Source organism: Elgaria multicarinata, chromosome 6 (genome assembly GCF_023053635.1).
Source record: "Elgaria multicarinata webbii isolate HBS135686 ecotype San Diego chromosome 6, rElgMul1.1.pri, whole genome shotgun sequence".
NCBI classification, from domain to species: domain Eukaryota; kingdom Metazoa; phylum Chordata; class Lepidosauria; order Squamata; family Anguidae; genus Elgaria; species Elgaria multicarinata.
Window position 1 is genome coordinate 1,020,674 of NC_086176.1, and position 17,234 is coordinate 1,037,907.

Consider the following 17,234-nt stretch of genomic DNA (forward strand, 5'->3'; position numbering starts at 1 on the left):
AATAAATAAATAATCTTCGGCTCAATAGCCAAAGATTAACAGAGGATAGATGTGGACACTTTTGTAACACTCAAGAGTTGCTTCCATGTTAGCTGTATGGGAGAGGAAGGGCATGTGTTGCCAGCATCTTCCATTAAAGGGTCTCAAGTAGCAGAGCTGGGAAAGACCCCCCACCTGAGTCCTCGGTGAATTGCTGCCAAACAGAGTAGGCCATATGGGGCTAGATGGACCAGTGGTCGGGCCCAGCATAGGAGAGCTCCATATAGGCTATGTCTACCTGAGGCTGTGTGTTGTGGAATCAAATATTAAGACCCCTACGTTGGCTGTGCAACATCTCATCAAAGCTCACTGACAAAGTGATAAAGAAATTTTGAGAAGAATATGGGATTCCTAAGGTCTTGGGTGGAGAGCCAACAGTGAAGCTGGAGTACTGCTTTTGTAGTTCATCTTTGCCTCTCACACGTTTCTTCTCTTCTGTGATGCTAGGCGAAGAGACTTGTGCACACAACTAAGGCAGTGGCAGTTGAAGGTAATAGACAATGTCAAAAGGGGACAGCACAAAAAATCCCTTGAGAAGCTGTTCCATGGGTTCAAACCGGCTGTGGAAGCTTGCTACTTCAACTGGGAAGAGGCCTATCCCATTCCAGGCATCACTTACAGCAGTGCTGACAAGAAGAACTCTTTTTGTTGGGTGAAGGCCATCCAGCAGAGAAACTGCCGGCCCCCATGTGCAGAAACCTCCTGTGAAGCAGGGAGAGCTCACGGGCCAGATGCTGCAGGGACATGCTTACAGCTAGGGGACAGGTCACGCCTTTCCTCTCAGGAGCCAGCTGTGCGCCCCAAAGAACTCATTGGGAAGCGGAAAGTTGTGTCTGAAGGCCCCCAGCGGGTTCTGAGGCGTCTTTCAGCAGAAGGAGATAAAGGTGCATACAAAACAGCTGTGAACAAGGGCAAGCTTCCAGTTGGAAAGGCCTCCTTGGCCAGCAAACATAGTGGGAAGCGCCGCATGAGCAGTGAGGACAGCTCTCTGGAACCAGACTTGGCTGAATTGACTTTAGATGACAGCAGTTTGGCTCTTGGGGCAGAGGCCAGCAACACATTCAGCTTCACAGATAGCCCCTTGAGCAGAAGCTACAGGGATACCTTTGAGGATGATGGCGGGGTGTATTTCTCTGAGGCAATTGAGCCCACCCTCAGGAGCAGCCCCTCCACCAAGAAAACCCCAAAGGATCCAGCGGGGGAAGTGGGCAGTGGAGACGACGATCTCCCTTGCCCAGATGAAAGTACTGGTGGAGCATGTTTGAAGCCAAAAGAAGTGGGGGAGAATGGTGCAGCCGGAGGAGAGGAGGAGGACGACGACTACCAGGTATACTATCTCAATCCCCAGGAGGTGGCTAAGGAAGAAGATGAGAAGGCTGAGGGGGGAACCGAAGAGGAACAAGATATATTTGCTGGGATAAAGCCCTTGGAGCAGGAGAACCGCATGGAGGTAAGGGGCGCATGTCTGTAACAAAGGTAACATAACTTGTTTCCCTGCAAATGTGTGTGTGGCTTCAGGGGAGTGCAAAACATTGACGTTCTGGTTATGCCAACCACAAAGCTAAGAGCCAGGATTGTTTGACTTAAGATTTGTGTTCTTTCTATGTGTTTATATTGATTATTTCTTGTCCTTCCTCTGTGCTCCAGCATGTTATGTATAACACTTTGCCTTTGGAAGAAAGGACCATGATGTGCCAGACCAATTTTGCTTACTTAGCATTTGTGTAGAGCCTTTTCAGTATTGGTATACAGCACACATGTTATCGCTAATCTTTGCAACAACTCTGTAAGGTAGGCTAATGTTATGGCCCATAGTTCATCAGTAGAGCACATCTTTGTATGCTGAATGTCCTGGTTTTAGTCCTTATCATTTCCATTTAAAAATGGATTATAGGTAGCATGACTGGGAAGGACCTTTTTTTGAGACTTTAGATCAGCTGTCAGTCAAACTAGTACTGGGCTAAATGGACCAATGATCTGATGTTATATAAGACCTATGTTATCCCCATATTGCAAATGGGAAGCTGAGATTGAGTAGAATGATGGTTTTCCTAAACGAGATCATACCTGAGGTGGGATTTAAAGCAGGACGTTTGTGGCTCATGGTCTTACCACAGCCTTCCATGCCTATGCCAGTGCCTGTACCTGAGGCTTTCACGTTCGTTGTTTGGGGCAGATGTTTCCCCTCCTTTCTTCTCCAGAAGTCTTGGTAGGAATGCAACTCAGTCCAGTGCTGGAGGGAATGAAATGACACGTAGGCTGGTCTCAGGTTCTAAAATGAATGCTGAACAATCTTGCCTGAGTCAGTTCCTTGAGCGCTCCCCCGCCGCTGCTGCCGCCGCCATTTAAACTCAGTATTGATAGGGTTGAGGGAAGACAGAGACTGGATCAGTTTTAGTTTGCAATCATTCCTTCACAGATCCTGTTTGCCTGCGCGGAGGCTCTTTACGCACATGGTTACAGCAATGAAGCGTGTCGCCTCACGGTTGAGCTTGCGAAGGACTTGTTGGCCAACCCGCCTGATCTCAAAGTGGAGCAGCCCCCAACCAAGGTACAGAGGTGATACGGAAGCAATTTGCATGGAAGGGCAAGTGTCGAACGAGACCTGGACCGTAATTGCTGTTTTATAGCTGTACTGTGTGGAGAGGTTAGCCTAATATTACTTGGAGTCCATGTGCTACATATCCATGGGTATTTTTGTTCTCAGATAATTAAAATTATGTTCAAAGAAAATTGTATTCTGTGACCCTGTATAAATTATGTAAATTTGCATATATTTACATAGTTTGTCTAACTTACACTCTTAATGAGTCCCACCCTAGCTTTTGTGATTTGACCAGACATTGTAGACATGTTTTCCAGACATATGCCTAGCTGAATAACAGCAGCAGCATGGCTTCTGCAAAGGAAAGTCTTGCCTCATCAACTTTTTGGGATTTTTTTTTTAGTATCAACAAGCATGTAGATACTTTAGGGTGACCATATGAAAAGGAGGACAGGGCTCTTGTATCTTTAACAGTTGCATAGAAAAGGGAATTTCAGCAGGTGTCATTTGTATGCATATCACACCTGGTGAAATTTCCTCTTCATCACAACAGTTAAAGCTGCAGGAGCTATGCTGCAGCTATACTGTGACCAGATTTACAAGAGTGCAGGGCACCTGCAGCTTTAACTGTTGTGATGAAGAGGGAATTTCACCAGGTTCTCCATATATACAAATGACACCTGCTGAAATTCCCCTTTCTATGCAACTGTCCTCCTTTTCATATGGTCACCCTAAGATACTTGAACTAATAAAATGATTTGGGCAAGGTCCTTCAGCAAAAGCTTCTGAATAAAGTTAGTAGTTGTGGAATAAGAGAACGTGTCAGTAACTGCTTAAAGAACAAGAAGCAGAGGGTAGGAGTCAACAGCTCTTGTAATAGAGGCAAGTAAATAACCGAGGTCTCTCATGGACTGTACTTGTTCAAAACTGGCCTGGACTTAGGGTTGAAAGGTGAGGTGGCCCAGCTTTGTAGGCAATCTCCATTTATTTAGGATGGCAGAATCCCAAGCAGACTTTGAACAGCTCCAAAGTGATACTTTAAAATCGAGCGACGGGGCAACCATCTTGCAAATGAGGTTCTGTGTAAGGATATGTAAAGCGATTCACCTGGGGGGAGGGAATCCTATAATTTCTTCATATATATACTGAGGTTGTGTTGCATAGTGCAGTGAAAAGATCATCTTGGTCTCTGCTGTCAGTAGAAAAGGACAGATTCTGTTCTAAGGGTTGTTAGGAAAGGTATTCAAAGTAAAACTGCTGTCTGTGTATAATCACTTTTATATAAATCTGCACGTTGGGGGCTGGTGAGGAATCCTGGTGGGTGTGGGGGAGATAAACCCTTGAGCAATTCTCCCCCACATAGCATGAAACTGCTGAGCTCTGGGGCTACATTGCTAGCTTCCTCCTCAGCTAACCCTGCACCAAAGAGTCTAGCACAATAGAGGAGTTTGTCTTATTTATTGACTACATCTATATCCAGACCTTCCTCCAAGGAGCTCAGGGTGGTGCACTTGATTCCCCACCCTCATTTTATCTTTGCAATATATATTCATGTGCTAAAGAGCGGAGTGGGGCTGGGAGGAATAAATTGGTTAAGTCCATACTAAAGAAAGAGGCAGTGGTTATGGAAAGTGTATTTTTTATTTTCAAATTTTGACTCTTCCCTCAAAGTCGCATTACAAGTAGTGTTTGGAGTTCCTCTTAAATGTCATTTATGCTGAGCAACGTTTTTGCTTTAGCACCAAGATACTTACAACCCCCCTAAAATGATGGCATCTTTCGCTCCACTGGAATGTGGAGCTTGTCTTTGACCATATTTTATTAGTTGGACTTGAATGCATTTTCTTTCTCTAAATAAAGCTCCAGGGTTGGATCCCACTTACTTGAAATCATGACAAACTTTTCACATTGATTTCAGTGAAACCTAAGTGCAACTAAATCTAGATCGACACTCTATCTTTAAACTGTACTTCTTACAGGGAAAGAAAAACAAGGTGTCCACCAGCAAGCAGACATGGATGGCAACAAACACCTTATCCAAAGCTGCTTTCTTACTGACCGTGCTGAGTGAGCGGCAGGAATTCCACAACTTAGCCTTCCAGATTGGCATGTTTGCTCTGGAGTTGCAGAGGCCACCAGCTTCTACTAAGGCTTTGGAGGTAGGTGAGATAGCTTTGATCACACATGTAGTATTTGCAGTGAGCTCTGGGATGTCCCTAAAGGTTCCTTAAGGGTTTGTCTGCCTGCACTTAAAGCAGACTATGAAATGAGTTTGTATCTTCACTGGACTTCACCGAAGTCTTGGTCTTGCAGCTGTTGCTCTAAGTTCGGTTCTTTGGGTGAAAGTAGCATCTTGCCTAATACATGGATACAGTTTAGTCATGCAGCTGCATTCAGGTTGATTTTGCACCAATGATCAAACCTTCCCTTGAGTTTTTAAGACTGTGGAAGGGGTTCATCTCTGTTGGGAGGTTCTGGGCAGAGAATGTGAATTTGGATTGGAGCTGTGATGCCTCTTCATGGACATAAGAAAGGAGCACAGTCCTAATGCCATTGTTCCTGGGTGGCCTTTTCCCTCAGGCTACTTGGCATATGTTTCATACTACAGTACAATGTTGAGGTAAAGATGTATTGTTCCAGGACTGGTACTTAACGTTGGACCGTTGCCTAAAGATGCTCTTATGCAGAGTACAGTCGCAAGTCTTTATCTTCCTAGACAGACCTGTGACTGTGCAGAGGACTGTGATGGCTGGGTTTTGTCTCTCAGTCTGAGGAGTTTCCTGGCACTCTGCTACAGGGGAAGAGCAGCCTTTAGCTACTTGCCACCTTCCCTTGATCTGAGGATCTGGCAGCTGACTAGCTCAGGAAGTTGATTCTTCTGCAGCATTGCAAGAACTTTTGTTTTAGTTCTGTCACCCAGTATCGCTGTATTGTAGCATGTTCTATTAGCCATAGTAGCCTTGTGGATATGTTTTCTTCCCACTCTATATCAAACAGGTAAAACTGGCATACCAGGAGTCTGAAATTGTGGCCTTGTTGAAGAAAATCCCACTTAGCTCTAATGAGATGAACACTATTCGGGGAAGGGCTGAAGAGCTCAGAGAAGGGACTCTGTGCGATTATCGCCCAGTCTTGCCTCTCATGCTGGCCAGCTTCATATTTGATGTCTTATGTACTCCAGGTAAAACAACTTCTGTCATATCTGAAGAGGAGAAATTCAATGCTAAATCGTGTGTGTGTGTGTGTGTGTGTGTGTGCGTGCGTGTGTGTGTGTAAGATGATGATCTGCTTCTCCCCCTAAATCCTGAGGTCAGATTTTCCCTAATAATTCCAGAGGCCAGAAGTCCTCCACCATTGTCCATTAGTTCAGTTATGCCTTTAAATAAGCTTCTAAGCACTTGTACACTGATTATCATTTTACTGAAGGCAACCAAATACAGGTTTTAGCCAATTACATAGACAAAAGTTATACACAGAGTATAAAAACGTGTCATATAAAAAGAACAGATAAAATATCATAAAATGTTAAAACATACATGTGCATACAACTAAAGCCTTACATTTTAGTTACGAGAACTTGTACACATGAGAGCTTCAAGAGCTTGTCAAGGCTGAAACCTGCACAGCATGAATGAGTATTTTCTCTATGATGTTCAGGCCAGCTCTCAGGCCTGAGAGAACTGTGGAGACACTGAATCTAACCCAGGCTTACATGGGCGGGAATTTTACAGTGAGCATATCTCAATGGAGGCTGTCAGTTGAGCTGAAGAGCTTCCCCCAGCTGAGCTGTGATGCCGTCCCCAACCTGGTTCCTTCCAGATACTTCAATTACCATCACCTTGACCATTGAACAGTCTGACTGGGACTGGTTAAAGTTGAAGTCCAAGACTTCTGGAGGGCAACAAGTTGAGGAAAGCCGTTCTAGACTAAATTCAGGGGATGTCCCCATGGTCTTAAAACAGGTGGCCTATTTCAGTGACTCCTTACTAAATTTCTGCTGCAGATTCTGTACAGGTAAACAACCAGATCTGAGATCAAATTCTGAGCACTCTAGAAGGTATTTTAAGAACAGTGGACTCTTCTTTTGGTGACTGCAGTACTGTTTCAATTGTAAGTCACCTGACATGCCATATTACAAATTCCATTTGCAGACAACAAAGCAAGTCTTCATATATATAAAATGCTACAAATAAGATTGCCTGTCTGAACTATTTTATAGCCTTATAAAAATACTTTGTCATGTTGATTTAATTTTAGGAAATTTCTTCTCTGTCCTCTAACCAGCGGAGCCCGTGAGGGAAGCACCACTATGATCTGCAATTTCAGATTGGGGATAACAGCAGGGATGTGGGTACAGGGAGTTTGCCTGGAACTGAAAAGTGCGGCTACTCTTTCCATTTCTGGCCAAGAGGCTGTGCAAGCTGCCGTAAACCCCACGGAACTCCATGCACCTTTTAGCATGGAGAAAGGCAAAATGGGCATGACCACACCACTGATTTCATCCAGCCTGAGGGCAATTTGGCCCCCAGCCAGTATTTGGTTCTGCACCCTGGTCTATAGGATAGAACTGAGTCAAAACCTTAAGGTATAGATCTTGGTAGAGGTCAGTTTAGTTTAGAAAGGAAACATAAGAGTGTCATCTTAAAGGCTCTCTGAAATTTTACCAGTCCAGACAATCCTTACTCTTGTTAAAGCTGACTTGTTGCCTCTTTGCAGTGGTTTCTCCTACCGGATCAAGACCTCCAAGCCGTAATTGGAATAATGAAATGCCTGGCGATGAGGAACTTGGTTTTGAGGCAGCTGTGGCTGCTCTTGGTAAGTGCTTCGCTTCTTCCCTGCATGAAGTCACTCCTCACTGACAAAGCGATGTGCCTTTGGTCATCCTGTGAAGCCACCTGGAAGTGCATGGAAGTTACATTTTCCAAGGTTGGTGTGAGGAAGGCATCCAACAGTGGGTTAACTCCCCTTACCACCTTGGAAAAGCAGGGATTGACTGATAGGCTGTCCCCTGTTATCTGTGACCCTAGGCTCCTCTTGCTTCATCCCTGCTTTTCGTCCAGGACAGAGCTCTCTCTTCACTTTCCTCAGCTGCTTTCTCTACCTTCTCCTTCTCTTAAACATTTATTTATCTTTTCTTCTGTATCTACTTTTCTCCCCTTACTCTTCCTGGGCCCAGTAGTTCTGATGGGTAAAGGCAGCCTGCAAACCTGTGAAGAAGAAAAATCATAGAGAACTGGACATGTAAGGCTTGTTCATTGGCTGACTCACTCCCAGCCTTCACAGTGGAGCCATGTCCTCAATCCTATTTTAGGAGGAACCAACCCTGCACGAGTAACAGCTTGCTGGCTCTAACCACCCATTCAGCCTCACAGCCACTCCAAGAAAGCCTTCATAGCGGATGTAACTGAAGAGGCATTTGTGCCCACACTCACTTGATCCCAGAATCACAAATAATGGGAGTTTGGTGGGAGAGTCTTATTCTACACATTTAAAGAATCCGTGTGTGTGTGTGTGTGTGTGTGTGTGTCTCCTGACCCATAATCAGTTGCTTCAAATCCTGGATCCCATGGTTCATCGTCATGGCAGTGATTCTCCCCCAAGCCTTTCAAGGAACCTGTGCTTTGGTAAGGGAGCAGAGTGAGTGGTCTGACCAGAACACAGTAGGAGTTAGGACAAATAACAGATTTTCCAATAACAGTTTTATCCCTTTATCCGTTAGAATTGTAGCTTTTCTAGCTTTATAGCTGATGGAAGCTAAAAAACCGCAACTAATCCAGAGACTCTAGGGGGCAGTGATGCTTCCTGAGCCTAAACCTACAAACATGGAAGTGTGTTTTCGTCCTCCTTTTAACACGCTTATGAAAGAGGAGTGGGCCTCTCCCCTCCAGGAGAAAAGGGGCATTAATATTGCTCAGCTGTATTATACCCTTCCACAACAAATTATGGAAGAGTTCAAAGTACTACTCACAGTAGCAGCCCTCCTCTCTGAAGCAGTTATGCCTGAGGAATGGGGATGCTCCCCTTAAAGACCAAAGATAATCAGATATGAAGGCTCATAAGGCTACTACCTTGGCCCGAACAGCTTCCTCATTAACCTATTGTGCCTGAGTCTTCATTTGCTGGCTATCAAGACACCAAGACAAACAAAGGTCTAGATTGAATCACCTTCTACAGAGGACTGGCTATGCTCACACAATGGATACTGTTGTTTTTATACTGTTTTTGTGTGTGTGTGTGTTTTTAAATTGTATACTTTTAATGTTTACTATTTTTAAATGTTGTAAACCGCCCAGAGAGCTTCGGCTGTGGGGCGGTATATAAATGTAATTAAATAAATAAATAAATAAATAAATAAATTCTTCACCTTTCTTGCTGATGCCACAGAAGGTGTCTTTCTGGTTAACGCTAGAACAATTGTAGCCACTACTGTAGTTCACAGAACTATTTGGTTAAGTCACTGGATCGCAGATGCCTCTTCTAGGGGCAGCCTAGCCCCAGTGTTTTTCAAAGAGGCTTGCCTTTTTAGTAAAGAGGGCATTTTAGTAGAAAGAAAAGAAAAAGGTCATGCTTTCTTCCTCCAAAAAGGAGGGCTCCAAATCCTTGCACAGGTCCTATTCATGCTTTCAGCCATATCAGTCCACAGGCCAGAGTTCCTTTCACTCAAAAGGTCCCGGGTACTGCATACCCACCTGGTCTCATAGTCACTTCCAACCTTGGGGTAAACTTTCTTCCTCTTCCAAGCCCCTTTCCTTCTCCCAGGCTTCTAAGACAGGATGTCAGCAGTTCTGATCCTTGTCTCCTCCGGTGGGGGGGAAGGTTTCATCTCTCTCTCTCTCTCTCTCTCTCTTAGCCTGGGAGGCTGGGTACAAAATGCTATCTGCAGCAGCTGCTCCACTGAGTTCCAGGGAATTCCAAGATTCATTTCTTCCCTTCACCTCCAATCAGGTCCAAAAGCAACAACCAGTTGTCCTTTAGGTCTTCCAGCATCTGCTGGACATAGAAGCCATCAGAGTGGTCCCTTCACAGCCTGTGCTGTCCATTGGCCCAAAAAGGTTGGAGACACTTGCTCTGAGCCATCTAGCCAGTGCCTGTGGCTGTAGATATGAAAAGAGATTCTGAGTGCCTGAAAACTGCAGTGTGTTTAATATAAAGTTTCAGTGCTCAGTGTACATCCAACTTATATCATTCTTTCTTGGAGTGAAGGGAGTTGTTGGGACAAAAGTAGGGGAGGACAATAAGCTCCTGCGATCTGTGGAAAAGAGAGTTAACTTTTGGGATGAAGTCAGGGTAGCAGTCTTCTTGGAAGATGGCGAAGTTCTCACTCAATGAAGGCTGAAAACTCTGAAATCCTCTTAGTCGAAAAGATGGCCACTAGAAAGGGAACTTTCTACAAAAGAAGATGTAAAGGAACCATCTTGAGGATCAAAAGGTAGCTTGGTTACTGCTGCAAGAACTGTATGCAAGCTCCAGGAAGGGAAGCCGTGAACCACCGAGGGTGGACCCTCAAAGGAAGTGCTTTAGATGGGGATGAGAGCTACGGGCACATCGCCTGGTTTGCAGAGAACAGAAGAGATGGTGAAAATCTCCCATGTTAATTGGTGAGCTGGTCACCTGCCTCTGTGCCCAGCTCTGCCAAGCTCCTTTGGAGAAGGGCACCCCACTGTTTATATCCTCTGCATATCTGATTTTCCTCCTGTAGTTCTTAGAGTTTTCACTTGACTCAGTGCTTAAGCTTCAGAGAGAGCTAGCAGAGAGGAGCTGAACATCATGGCTAACAGGAAAAACTCTGTAATGCAGTCTTTGCCTTTCCTGGGCAGTAGAGAGAATTAACCCATTATTGGATGATTTTGTCACATCAACCTGGAAGGAACTTCATAGTAAGTGAACGATGTTTTATTCTTCTCATATTAATGTAATTGGAAGAAGGGAAAGCCAGACATCCCACAGACACATACCTTACTTGTGTAAGTTTATGGAGACACCCTAACTGGATTAATGGTTCATTACTTAGCTTATTATATATCACTTAGAGTTAATCATAAACAGGGAAGATAAAGTGTTTGAACTTTGCTCTCTGCCTTTCAGGGATGAAGACGACAGTGAGTGAAGCCGAGCATCCTTTGCTGTGTGAAGGTACCCGAAGAGAAAAGGGGGATCTGGCTCTAGCCCTGATGATCACTTACAAGGATGACCAGTCTAAGCTAAAAAAAGTATGTTGTGCTTAGAGGTACTCAAGAGATGGGCCGTATCTAGTGATGGCAGAGTCCCCCTGGCTCACCTTGTAATCAGCCTTAGCTTCCTTGAAGAACTCTCATTCTCTTGCTTCCCCCTGAAAGTTCTTCATCGTGGTCTCTATGCATCACACATATGGGCTCTGCGCCTGCGCGGAGACCTGAACCGGAACCTACTATAGCTTAGGGAAACGTTTTTGGCGGGAACCCCTCCCCCACGCTATTGCGCATGTCACCTCAGTTTTTCGTCGTCCGCCATTGTGCTAAGACCTCAAAACCGTTGCCTCTAGCATTTTCTTCTCTCTCTATCTATTAGCTTCTGAATCTTTTCGTGTATATTCTCTTTTAAATCTTCTTTCTGTTCTCTCTCTCTCTCTCTAAAAAAAAAAAATTATTATTTTACTTTCTTTTGTATATATATCCCTCTCTTCACCCTTTCCTCTGAGCGCTCCTCAGATCGCAGGCGCCTCAGGCGCATGGCCGTGAAGGCCCCTTTCAGAAAATGCGTCAAATGTGGCGCTAAACTACCACCGAAAGACGGGCACTCTCTTTGTGTGGTGTGCCTAGGAGAAGGTCACAAAGTCCAGCAGTGCCACCACTGCATGGCATTCACGAAGCAAACCCGCAAAAATAGAGCGGATAGACTTCGTTCTGTGCTTTGGGAAAAAGCCCTGAAGGCTACTGAACCCGTGCCTCAAAAGCACATGCAAAAATCCTCCTCGAGGACAATGAGCAGGGACCACAGCCCTGAAATTCAGTCCTTTGTTATAACCGAGGAGATGATGGCGGAAGACAGGGCCATACCCCTGACGCCAGGCCGATCCCTTGCGGTGTCCGCAGCCAAAAAGATTGCCAAAAAGGCTCGGACCCCAAAATCGGCAGAACAAACTAAAAAGAAGAAGAAGAAGAGAAAGGACACTGAAAAAGGCTCCTCCTCTAAGGCCGCGACTGTTACAACGGCATCGCCCAGGCCTCTTACCACGTCGAGATCGACCACGGTACCGACGCAAGCCTCGGTACCAGAACAGCTGCCGGTACTGACCTCCATACCGATGGCAAGAAGCTCCATGTCGGAGGGGGAGATCCACGACTCGACATCGGCCATCTCGGTACCATGTGCTACCTCACAAGAAAGAGCAGCTCAACCCACGGTGCCAGCGCCACCTGCATAGGCCTGCACCCTCTCAACCGGACTACGATCGAATTTCCCAGTTTTCGGGATACCACAGACAAGACTTTTATGACTGGGAGTATTACCGACCCCAGGAATACTATCCAGATGAATGCAGACAGGAGGAACGCTACGCTCACCCTCCTCCACCTACCAGAGTCATTCAAGTCTCCTCACCTCGGGCCTCAACACCATCAAGGCGCCGTACTATAACAGAGACTTCGATACTGAGGGTACTGCACCACGAACAAGCGTTGCAGCCTGTCCAAGTAGCATTGCAACCTACCGTATCGAACTCACCTGATGACGAGTACAGGTCTGATTCAGATTCGCTGGTGTCGGTCGCACCATCAATGCCGTCACCAGAGGATATAGTAAACACCCATGATCCCGCTTCCCCGTCGGAGGACATGGGTAGTTTTTCAGATCACGTCCTCAGGATGGCGCAGTCGCTATGTCTCGACGTCGACCAACCTGCAGAAGTGGAAGATGACCCAATTTACAACGTATTGAAGACAGAGGCAAGCTCTACCGTCGCAATTCCATTTCCTCCAACCTTGAAACGCACGGCACAAATATCTTGGAAAACACCGTGCGCTACCCAACCAACTTCCAAGAGGTTGGAGGCAATGTATAAGATACAGGAGGCTAACGCGGAGTTCTTATTCCAGCATCCTAAACCAGACTCTATAATTGTTGAATCTGCTCAAGGAAAATCTCAGAAGATACATTCAGCCCCTGTTGACAGGGAAGGCAGGAAACTAGACTACCTTGGCAGAAGAGTCTACGCTTCCTCCTCACTAGGGATTCGCACCTTGGCTTATGAAGCTACCATGGCGCGATATCAAATTTTTCTGTGGGAGAAAATAGGCACACTTTGCGACCGTCTTCCTGACGACAAACGCGAACTGGCGAGGATTTTTCAATCTGAAGCCACAGCCATAGCGAGGTTACAACTGAATTCCACAAGACATCAGACAGACTCACATTCGAAGTCTATGATGAGTTCAATAGCACTTCGACGCCATGCGTGGCTGAGGTCTGCTAACCTGGCTAATGAGACCAAAACTAGAATAGAGAGCCTGCCCTTCGATGGCGAGGGCTTGTTCAACACTAAGACTGATGAGTCCTTGGACTCAATATACAAAGCCCGTACTACGGCTAGGAGAATGGGCTTTTCACAACCGATGCCTCAATATAAGCAAAGGCGCTGGACAAGACAGCCTTACCCACAGTTACAGCAGCGACCCCAATATGACAAGCAACCTGCCAGGCAACAGCAGCTTCAAAGAAAGAGGCCCTACCAAGGCCGCTACCAGCAGAATAGACGTCAGCCTGACTTTACCAAGAGGCAGCGCCTTTGACTTCCCTGCCCCAGGCCTACCACCCTTTACCAACCGTCTAGCACCCATGTACCATCAATGGGAGTCCATAACATCCAACTCCTGGGTGCTCACCATCATCGAGACGGGGTATGCCATCGAGTTCGATACCCTTTCTCCCTCTTCGGGGGTGAAAGTAACAGCGCCATCCCCTCCTCTGATGCTCGAGGTACAAACCCTACTAGCGAAGGGAGCCATCTCGCCTGTACCCGCAGAGGAGATCAACCAAGGGTTCTTCTCGCGCTACTTCACGGTTCCGAAGAAGGATGGGGGTCTTCGACCGATCATGGACTTAAGGCAGTTGAACAAGTACATCACCCCGAAAAAGTTCCGTATGACAACGGTTTCTTCTATTCTTCAGCTGTTGCATACGGGAGTGTGGTTTGCGGTGGTAGACCTGAAGGATGTGTATTTCCATATTTCCATCAGGAAGTCGCATCAAACTTACCTGTGTTTCTCCATCGGCGCCCAGCAGTTCCAGTTTACCGTTCTTCCTTTCGGCCTCGCTATGGGTCTTCACAAAGGTGATGGCTGTTGTATGCGCGCATCTACGTCAAAGAGAGATTCACATTTATCCGTATATAGACGATTGGCTTCTGGTGGCGGAAGACAGCCATACACTCCAGAAGAATATAGTTACGACCCTCAACCTTCTAGATTCTCTAGGACTGTGGGTCAACAAGGAGAAGTCCATACTGACTCCTCAAAGGACAATAGATTTTATAGGAGTAACTCTATCGTCTCGGGATGGAAGAGCATACCACCTAATGGCAAGAGCAAGGACTCTTCGAGACCTGATTCTCGATATCGAGTTCCAATTAAGGCCCTCGGCATGGACAATCCAAAGATTGTTAGGTTTGATGGCAGCGACCACCTTAGCGAGACTGCGAATGAGGGTCCTTCAAGGGTGGTTTTTGAGAACATTCGATTTTCGACGCAACGCCCGCAGGACTTACCTCTCGATACCGAGACAGGTACGGGCATCCTTAAAATGGTGGCTGTCGATGGACAATTTACTGGAAGGAGTTCCTTTTCAGCGGAAGGCACCGTCAGTAATGATCACGACCGATGCTTCTCTGACGGGATGGGGAGCTCACTGCAGCTCTTACACCGCCCAATGTCGATGGCCTACTCAACAGGAAGAGGAGCATATCAATCATCTGGAACTCCTGGAGGTAGAAAATGCGTTAAAAACCTTTGCTCAGATCATCGAGGGCAAGAATGTCCTGATAGCAACAGACAATACCACAGTAGTCTGCTACATAAACAGGCAGGGTGGAACGAGGTCACACCCCTTGACCCGATCTGCACTCAGAATCTGGAACTGGTGCATAAAAAGAAAAACTTACCTGACTGCGATCCACGTAGCGGGCAAGGAGAACATCGTCGCAGACTCCCTCAGCAGGTTCTTCCACGTCGACCACAAATGGGAGCTCGATACCGAAGTGAGAGGCGATCTCTTTCGGTACTGGGGTCGTCCTGCTGTCGATGTTTTTGCCACCGCAGAAAACGCAATCTGTATCAGATTCTGCAGCAGAGCAGGAAGAAGAAGGAACTCGCTAGGAGACGCCTTCACAAGAATGTGGACAGGGGACTTGCTCTACATCTTTCCCCCTTTCCCACTCCTGACAAAGGTCGTGGCCAAGATACAGGCAGACAAAGCAGACTGTATTCTAATCGCTCCTTGGTGGCCTCGACAACCGTGGTTCCCTCACACCCTTCGACTGTCGAGAGGGGACTACATCAAATTACCGTCGATACCGAACCTCCTGTCTCGACACCACGGCAAGGTTCGACACACGAACCTGTCGACGCTCAGCATGACGGCGTGGAGGATAACGGGGCAGCCTTCCATACCGTACAACTGACTGTACAAAACATTTTAATGGCATCACAAAAGCCTTCGATGAGGAAATCTTACGCGGCTAAGTGGCAAAGATTTTCTAAGTTTGCACTAGAGAGGAATCACACTGTAAGGACTTGTCCCATTTTGGTGATTCTTGAATATCTGCTCTCACTGTACCGAGCAGGATTAGGACTTTCTTCGATTAGAGTCCATTTAGCTGCCATCACAGCTTTTCACAAGGGCGTGGAGGGGTTTTCACCTTTCACTCACCCCACCTCGAAGGAATTTCTAAAGGGACTTAAAAATACTATGCCAACAACTAGGAACATCATACCATTGTGGAGCTTGTCAGTCGTGTTACACGCGCTGATAAGGAAGCCGTTCAAGCCCATGGCCACAACCGATTTGAGACTCCTGATCCTCAAGACTGTGTTCCTGGTTGCCATAACTTCGGCAAGGCGCGCTAGTGAGCGCAGAGCTTTAAGGATAGATGCGCCTTATACGATTTTTCACAGCGACAGGGTCGTGTTGCGAACAGACCCATCGTTCCTGCCTAAGGTGGTGACTCCTTTTCATCTGGCCCAAGACATTGTCTTACCAGCTTTCTTCCCGAATCCTACGACGCCTGCAGACGCATCTCTGCACATGTTGGACGTTAGGAGGGCTCTCGCTTTTTATAAAGCGAGGACTGATAATTTCAGGAAGACCAAACAATTGTTTATATGTTACGGTGAGCCTTATAAGGGATTCCCAGTGTCATGCCAGTGGTTGTCACGCTGGATTGTAGAGACAATTGAACTTGCCTACTCTATATCCAAGCTAAAGCTACAGCTCCCTGTGACAGCTCATTCGGCCAGGGCGATGTCAACATCTGTGGCTTTCAACAGGGGTGTTCCACTTCGGGACGTTTGCAAGGCCGCAACCTGGTCCACCCCCTCCACATTTGTCAAGCATTACAGCTTAGACACTCGTTCCAGACAGGACTGCTCATTTGGAAGGATGGTGCTCTCGGAAGTCTTGAAATAATACACCAACCCACCTCCAAGGTATGTCAGCTTGCTACTCGCCCATATGTGTGATGCACAGAGACCACGATGAAGAAATGCAGGTTGCTTACCTGTAACTGTAGTTCTTCGAGTGGTCATCTATGCATTCACACAACCCACCCACCATCCCCACTTGGTGGTGTGAAACTTACAAATGACACAGTTAAATGTATAAATTGACTTGACTTTATTTAGATTACACTCATGTTTATGGGGGCACAATGTCGCACTCCTGTAAACTGAGGTGAGGGCGGGAACCCCATGGACATGCGTGGTAGCGTGGGGGAGGGGTTCCCGCCAAAAACGTTTCCCTAAGCTATAGAAGGTTCCGGTTCAGGTCTCCACGCAGGCGCAGAGCCCATATGTGTGAATGCATAGATGACCACTCGAAGAACTACAGTTACGGGTAAGCAACCTGCATTTCTTCAATAGTTTGCAATGTTGGTGCATCTAGGAAAGTTCCAACCAATCCCCCCTCTTTTCCCAAAGTGAACCTCTGCAAAGTAGGGGAGATATTTGGCTGCAATTGGGCTTGAACCAGAGCGTCATTAGAGGCCTCCTCTTTAAGGCGTGGATACTCATGTGGAGCATCCGTTGCCACTCAAACATATGAAATGGAATTTCCGGTGCTCCTCTGCTCAAAGGACTGAGCCAGCTGAAATTGAAATCCCCATTTATCAGGCTCCTTGTCTTTAATGGGTGTCCTAGTCTTCAATATGCAACAAGTCTTGCTTACTATTGAACATCTCCCTCCAATCTTCATGACAAGCATAAACTTTGGGAAAGGGAGGCTCAATTACAGGGCTAGCTGGCTGGCAGAGGGAAGTGGTGGTGCTGGGAGCAAACACACTGGGAACTGGACCTAAAATGCTTTGGAGTTGTGAGCTCAGTTCACAATGGACTTGGAGGTGGGCAAACACTTAAGATTGCAATTATAAACCTCCCAATTAGAAATGCTGGTGCTATTACCATTC

The 17,234-nt window shown here is 46.4% G+C and overlaps 1 protein-coding gene across 3 annotated transcripts in view; it reads left to right on the top strand.

Annotated features, from left to right (window-relative positions):
• The window catches only part of ZSWIM8 (zinc finger SWIM-type containing 8), a 108,929-nt gene that overhangs the window by 51,090 nt on the left and 40,605 nt on the right, over window positions 1-17,234 (top strand). For all 3 annotated transcript variants that reach the window (XM_063128839.1, XM_063128838.1, XM_063128841.1), the window contains exons 10-15: window positions 487-1,489; window positions 2,459-2,590; window positions 4,564-4,743; window positions 5,582-5,765; window positions 7,301-7,399; window positions 10,670-10,794. In XM_063128839.1, the coding sequence (XP_062984909.1) occupies window positions 487-1,489; window positions 2,459-2,590; window positions 4,564-4,743; window positions 5,582-5,765; window positions 7,301-7,399; window positions 10,670-10,794 (1,723 nt within the window). The remainder of the gene's footprint in view (window positions 1-486; window positions 1,490-2,458; window positions 2,591-4,563; window positions 4,744-5,581; window positions 5,766-7,300; window positions 7,400-10,669; window positions 10,795-17,234) is intronic.